This window comes from Grammomys surdaster, unplaced genomic scaffold, assembly GCF_004785775.1.
Source record: "Grammomys surdaster isolate TR1022 unplaced genomic scaffold, NIH_TR_1.0 140, whole genome shotgun sequence".
Classification (NCBI taxonomy): Eukaryota; Metazoa; Chordata; class Mammalia; order Rodentia; family Muridae; genus Grammomys; species Grammomys surdaster.
Window position 1 is genome coordinate 1,236,492 of NW_021604598.1, and position 7,863 is coordinate 1,244,354.

General features: G+C 39.5%; 1 protein-coding gene across 1 annotated transcript in view; it reads right to left on the minus strand.

Moving 5' to 3' along the window:
- LOC114618160 (olfactory receptor 18) overlaps positions 1-2,190 on the minus strand; it is a 7,256-nt gene extending 5,066 nt beyond the window's left edge. Inside the window, exon 1 of the mRNA XM_028763829.1 lies at positions 2,005-2,190. Within this exon, the coding sequence (XP_028619662.1) occupies positions 2,005-2,057 (53 nt within the window). The 5' untranslated portion in view covers positions 2,058-2,190. The remainder of the gene's footprint in view (positions 1-2,004) is intronic.
- Positions 2,191-7,863: the final 5,673 nt, after the last annotated feature.

Below are 7,863 nucleotides of genomic sequence, written 5' to 3' on the forward strand. Positions count from 1 at the left end.
CTCTCTCTCTCTCTCTCTCTCTCTCTCTCTCTCTCACACACACACACACACACACACACATTTTCAAGATTTATTTATTTTATTTATGTGTCTGAGTGTCTTTTCTTGCCTGTGTCTGCAGCACCCAGAAGAGGGTATTGGGTCCCCTGGAGCTAAAGTTATAGACAATTTTAAGGTATCATGTGGGTTATGGGACTGAAAATTCCTCTGTAGAACCAGCAAGAGATTTTAACTGATTGAACTGATCTCTCTAGTCACATGTATCACATAATTTGAAATAATAAAGTAAATTTTTAAAAAGATATGCTGGTGTATTTTTCATCACTTTTTTGATACGGAAAAGGCTGCAGATTTTATGGAGATAAATGAGATAATAAACAAAATTAAAGAATAAAAGACAGATAATTCTGTGAATTTTAAGCTTTCTCTGTTCCACATCTGTGCTCTCAGCCATGCTTCCAATAGCAAGAACAGAAAGAACATCTACCACCTACTTAAAGTAGATATCCTCAAAGAGACAAGTACTATAAGTAGAGGATGTTTTCCAACAATTGCAGGGGAAAGAAATGACTGGATGTGTTGGGATGGACAAACCCTGAACAGATGCCCTTTGCATGGAGTCAAATTGTTCACTCAAAATATTACTCCAACTCCTTCTCCCAAGGATAAGGTACATTTACAAAACAAAGGTACTGATCCTTTCCTTGTGGAAAATATGCCCACTCATACTCCTGACAGTGACCGTGCAGACAAAATTAAGTACATTGAGTATACCACTTGTGAAATTTTGCTAAAGCTTACAATATCATAGTTAATGACATCTGTCAATACAATCCTCCTCATTTTTAGTAATCAAGAAACAGTTTTCAGGACATATCTCCCACTCTGGTCAAAGAAGTAACTACAGGAATGGGGGCCATTATGGGTGGAAGGTGGACCTTTGCATTATAAATCTCACATTCTCACTATAATAAGAACATACAATGCAATAGCCTCCAGTCACAAGAAATGAGTAGAGAGGAAGGGGAAAGTAGGAGTCGGGATAATGAACATCAAAATACAGTTAGGTGCAAGCAATAAGTTCTAATGTTCTATATACAATTACAGCAGCCATATCTACAACAGATTATTATAAACTTTTAATGAACTAGAAGAAAGGAGCTTGAAGTTTCCCAATACAAAAAAAATGGTGAGTATTTAGGGACATTAATGAGCTAATAAATTTTGATCTGCTCTTTACACATTAATATATGTATCAAACTATCACACTGAACAAATAAGTAAGTATAATTTCATGTTTAGAATTATTCATTGTCAGGCTGGAGAGATGGCTCAGCAGTTAAAAGCACCGACTGCTCTTCCACAGGTCCTGAGTTCAATTCCCAGCAACCACATGGTGGCTCACAACCATCTGTAATGGGATATGACACCCTCTTCTAGTGTATCTGAAGACAGCTATAATTGTACTCATATACATAAAACAAATACATAAATCTTTTAAAAAAATAAATAAAATAAAATTGTTCATTGTCCTTTGAGTTAAAAGTTTGTATTTGAGGCACCTTTTCACCTGATTATTCTAATTTCAAGTAATTTGTTTAGCTTGGGTTTGATTTGGTTTGGTTTACCTTCATTTAGTGGTATCATTATTATTATTATTATTATTATTATTATTATTACTAGGAATCAATCACAGAGGACAACACATGTAAGTAACTTCTCCACTTTTAGCTATATGTGGGTTCTTGAAATCAAACTAAGATCATCAGACTTGATGGCAAGTTATGACACATGTAGTCACTTCACAGTCCCTGGTTTGATTTTTGAAATAGGTTCTCTCTACATAGCCCAAGATGTCCTCAAATTGTTGATCCTTCTGTCCCAGCCCCAAGTATTTGGACTATAGGCATGTACTATCAAGTTGCCAACCTTTCGCTTTGATGATGAAGCAGTAATGCCCCCCCCCCCATCACTTCTGCTTCTAGTTTCTCCCAAGGTCCTCACCAGACTGTGTCATCTCTATGCTGGTGCATGATGAAGGAGTAATGATCCATCATTTCTTCTCAGCCTTGTAAGTGGTGGAGAGTCAGATTCTGTCACCAGAGCCAGCAAGAAAATAGACTCGGGCATGGACTCATGATGGAAATATGGCTGTGAAAGAGACTTAAAACGGACCTAAGTGGACTAGAATCAAGAAACTAAATAGCCGGAAGGACACTGGCTGCTTATTTACAGTTACATAGACTTGAGAGTTCATTGCACAGAGCTTATAATTAGCCAAATTGGTTCATGTTAAACCAATCTCTGAGGACTTGTTAATGCTAATTGAAAAGGGTCTTGGAAAAAGTCAGTTCCCTCTGTAAGGTCTTGAACTTTCTACTTCTCAGGAAGAAATTTATCTGTACTCCTCTTTTCTGACTTTCAGTGTTCATATGTAAAATTCAAACTTACAATGGAAACATGTTCATGCCATCAACTGGTCTTACCACATGTCATTCAGAAATATCTGATAAAAAACAATGTTGCATGAATGCCATAAGTATTGTTAAGCACATTGGCAGTATGTAGGCTGTGGTGTCAGAAAAAGCATTTATATGTGCAAAGCAAATCCACAAAGAACCCCGTCTACCCAAGATTTCAATGACTATATTCACCTTCGTAATAGGAGTAGACTAATGTAATTGGCATAGCTCCAGTGGATTTCTTAGCCATTCTCAAGATTAGTGCAATTTTAGATATTGTATTAGCTAGTTTTCTGTTGATAAAAGACCAATACAATATACTCAGCTATAAAAAAAAAAAGGCTGCTTTAAGTGATACTACCTGCCTGGAATCCCAGCAATTTAGGAGAAAGGGAAGGTGGGGTAAGAGGCCAAAGCCAGTTGGGCTATGTAATGAGCCTCTTTCTCAAAGAATAAAATAAATAAGGACAGTGAGATGGTCCTATGAATAGAAATATTTGCTACTGAGCCTGATAACTTGAGTACAACCCCTGGAAAACCCACTGAGTATTCAAAATTTAGTGGACTGTTTCATGGGCACTTGGCAGATGATTGAGGAATTAATAATATGGAGGCCCAGCTTGTGAAGTTTTGGAAGGAAGGAAAGAGTCTATGAAGAATTTCCATGTGGTTTCCAGTAATCTGAGGTGAAGATGTGGTTAATAAGAGACCAGCTCCACTGAAGTGAAACCTTTGCTTTACTGGAACAATTGGTATTGGCTAGCTGTGGTTGAAAAATCAGTTGTTATTAATAAGAAACCAACATCATTGAGGCAAAATCACTTGGGAAGTATTTTCTCAAGGTCAGAACACAGAATATGTAGTCTTAGGGCGGTAAGGCTGCATGTCAAAAAGGCAACCAAACTTGACAACATGCAAGAGTTTACTAATGTCAATGATTTTAGAAGAATGGAAGCTGAAGAATTGAAGGTGCCATGGAGAGAATCTGAGTCATAGTCCCATGGAAAGCCAGAAGATGCCATTGGTGCATCCTCAGCTGCAGTGGAAATCCCATAATTGAAGAGGTCATATAAAGAGGCTGTGATTTAGCATTATGTGGCAGGACTAGAGTCCCTGAAAGAGAAGGTGCAGCTTTCATTGCAGAAGAGACCCCAGTAAGTTATAGATTCCAGAAACCATGGGATAACCATCAAGGGAAGTGGCAGGTGTTAAATGGGGCTAGCCTAGCCCAGGACACAAGCTATTTGTGCTTCTGAAAGCAGATCCAGTGAAATAAAGTTGTCCAAGACTTTTGGAGGCAAATGGTGCTTGATTTATGCTGCTGAATGTTGATTCTGCTTAGTTGATTTGATTTGAGAGTAATTGTACTCCATTTTCTTCTCTCTTGGAACTAGAAAAGTGTGTAACTTATTGTTCCTCCTGGTCTCTACTTCACTTACTACCTCCAGTTTCCTGCTTGAATTTCTGCCTGACTTCCCTTAGTGATAAACAGTGATTTGGAAGCATAATAGCAAATGAACCGTTACTCCCCAGGGAAAAAAAGGACAGGCTTCTAAGAAATAACAACAAAGTATAACAAAATAAAATGTAATAACATTAAACAAAAGTTATCACATTGAAGTTGGACAAGGCAAACCAACAGAAGGAAATGAATCCAAGAGAAGGCACAAAAATCAGAGAACCAGTTGCTCACACACTCAGGAGTCTCATTAAAACACTGAACTGAAAGCCATAATACATACACAGAGGACCTGGTTCAGATTCATGCAGGCCCTGTGCTGGCTTCTTCAGTCTCTGAGTTCAAATGAGCTTTTGCTTAGTTGACTAAATGGCCATGTTTTCCTAGTTTCCTTCATCATCTCTGCCTCTTACATTCTTTTCCTTCCTCTTCCACAGGGTTTCCTGAGCTCTCAAGGGAAGGATCTGATGGACACATCCACTTAGACGTGTCTCCCTCTCTCTTTCTGTGTAATGTCTGGCTATGGGTTTCCATCTGATGCAGGATACTTCTTTGATGAGGGCTAAGTAAGGCACTGATCTATTTGTAGCACAAAATATCATTAGGAGTCATTTTATCACTACCTCTTTTTTAAGACCACTACTATTTGATTTTACCCTAAGTCCAGCTATCTATTCTCTGATTCTTAGCCACTCAACAAGGCAAGTATGGGTTCTATCTCTTTGGAGTGGGCCTTAAGTCAAATCAATTATTGGTTGGTTTGTCCTACAAGCTTTGTTTCACCATTGTTCCAGCAATTTTTCAGGCAGAACTGGTTGTATGCCATTCATTTATTAACAGTTGAGTAATCTTTATTCATTCTTCTACTGAGGGACAGAAACATCAGTTTCTGGCTATCATGAACAGAGCATCAGTGAACATGGTACATGGTTGAACAAGTGTACTTATGACCAGATGAAGCTCCCTTTGCATATATGCCCAAAATGGTACAGCTTGATCTTGAGGTTGATTGATTCTCATCTTTCTGAAGAACTGCCACACTGATTTCCACAGTGGCTGTACAAGTTTGTACTCCCACCATCAATGGATAAGTGTTCCCCTTATTCTACATCCTCACTAGCAGAAGTTGTCACATGTTTTGTTAATGTTAGGCATTCTAACAGGTGTAAAATTGACTCATAACGTAGTTTTGATTTGCACTTCCCTGATGGCTAAGGATGGTGAACGTTTAAGTATTTCTCAGCCATTTGAGTTCCTTCAATTGAGAATTCTGTTTAAATCTGTACCCATATTTTTTCATACTCTACATATTCTTTTTTTTACAATCTAATGGTTCTCCCCTTCCCAGTCCACCCTTCCATAGTTCCTGATCCCATTCCTCCTCCCTCCCACCCCTGTCTCCAAGAGGATGGCTACACACACACACACACACCCTCTGCCAAGCCTCCCCACTCTATGGGGCCTCAAGTCTCTCCAGGGTTAGGCACATCTTGTCTCACTGAGTCCATACTAGGCAGTCCTCTGATGTATATGTTTTGAGGGCCTTGCACCAGCTAGTGTATGATGCCTGGTTGGTGACTCGGTGTCTAAAAGATTTTAGAGATCCAAGTTAGTTGAGACTGCTGGTCTTCCTATGGGGTAGCACTCCTCCTCAACTTCTTCCAGCCTTTCCCTAATTCAACCACAAGGGTCCCTGACTTCAGCCCAAAGGTTGGGTATAAGTATCAGCATCTGTCTCAGTCATCTGCTGGTTGGGCCTTTTGGAGGACAGCCATGCTATGCTCCAGTCAGTAAGCACACCATAGCATTAATAACAGTGTCAGGTCTTGGAGCCTTCCCTTGAGATGTATCCCAAAGTAACTTGGTCACTGGAAAGCCTTTCCCTCAGTCACATCTCTATTTCTGTCCCTGTAGTTCTTTTAGACAGGAACAAATCTGGGTCAGAGTTTTTGATTGTGGGATGGCAACTCCATCCCTCCACTTTATGCCCTGTCTTTCTACTGGAGGTGGAATCTACAAGTTCCCAATCCCAATTGTTGGGCATTCATCTAAGGTCCCTCCCTTTAAGTCCTGAGAGTCTCTCACCTTCCAGGTCTTTGGTACATTCTAGAGGGTCCCCACCACCTCCCATCCCCAAGGTTGCATATTTCCATTCATTCTGCTGGCCTTCAGGGCTTCTCTCCTGTCGTCCCCACCCCCACCCCCAATACCTGATCATGTACCCCTTTTTCCCTCCTCCTCCTCTATTCCACCCAGGTCCCTCCCTCCCTCTACCTCCTGTTATTGCTTTCTTCTCCCTCCCATGTGTGATTGAAGCATCTTCACATGAGCCCTATGGCTTGTTAACCTTCTTGAGTTCTGTGGATAGATATCCTAGGTATTCTTTTATTTTTGACTAATATTCTCTTATCAGTGAGTATATACCATGCATGTCCTTTTGAGTCCGAGTTACCTCACTCAGGATGATATTTTCTAGTTCCAGCCATTTACATGAAAAACTCAGGATGTCCTCATTCTTAATAGCAGAATAGTATTTCATTGTGTAAATGGACCACATTTTCTGTATCCATTCTTCCATTGTGGAACATCTGGGTTGTTTCCAGCTTCTGGCTATCACAAATAAGGCCACTATGAACATAGTGGAAGATGTGCCCCTGTGGCATGGTGGGGCATCTTTTGGGTATATGCCCAAGAGTGGTATAGCTGGGTCTTCAGGTAGATATATTTCTAATTTTCTGAGGAATCTCCAGGTTGATTTCAAGAGTGGTTGTACCAGCTTGCAATCCCACCAGCAATGGAGGAGTGTTCCTCTTTCTCCACATCCTTGCCAACATGTGCTGTCACCTGAGTTTTTTATATTAACCACTCTGATTGGTGTAAGATAGAATCTCAGGATCATTTTGATTTGCATTTCCCTGATCACTAAGGACTTCGAACATTTCTTTAAGTGCTTCACAGCCATTCAAGATTCCTCTGTTGTGAATTTTCTGTTTAGATCTATACCTCATTTTTTGATTGAGTTGTTTGGAGGTTTTTTTGGAGGTTAGAGTCTTGAGTTTTTTATATATTTTGGATATTAGCCCTCTATCAGATTAATTAGTGAAAATATTTTTCTCAATCTATAGGCTGCCAAATTGTTAAATTCCTTCACCTGTTTGATTTTATTTTTCTGTATTTCTTTAAGAGATTTGTTTCCTCTTTAATGGCTTCTACATGTTTACCTGGATTTTTCTGTATTTCTTTCAGTGAGTTATTTATATCCTCCTTAAAGGACTCTATTATCTTCATGAGATAGTATTTTAGGTCAACATCATGCTTTTCAGGTGTGTTAGGGTATCCAGGGCTTGCTGAGGTGGAGAGCTGGGTTCTAATGATGTCAAAGTATATTGATTTCTGTTGCTTATGTTCTTGTGCTTGCCTTTTGCCATCTGATTATCTCTGGTGTTAACTGCCCTGACTGTCTCTGTCTGGAGCCTGCCTCCTTGATTGCTGCAGATCTCTTGGGAGGCCTTGAGACTATGTGGTTCAGAGGGGCAGACATGCTGGTGATCTGCCCTAGCAGATCCCTACAGGCCACCAAAGACATTTTTTGAATATTGTCTTCAAGTCTAAAAGTATTTCAGAGTGAAATTGTTGTACCCCCATTTTAAAATTGTCGTTTGACCCTTTGATATCTAGTTTCTTGAGGTTTTTTTTATATATTTGGTATATTAATCCTCTATCAGATATGTAGTTGGTAAAGATCTTTCCCATCCTGTAGATTGGCACTTTGCCTGCATAATAGTGTAATATGCAGAACATTTTCAGTCTCATGATTAATTGTTGATTTTAAAGCCTACAGTAATGATGTTCTATTTAGAAAGTTTTCTTGTGCAACAATGAGCTAAAGGCTAGTCCCCATTTTCCATTCTATCAGATCATTGTATCAGGTTTTATGTTCAT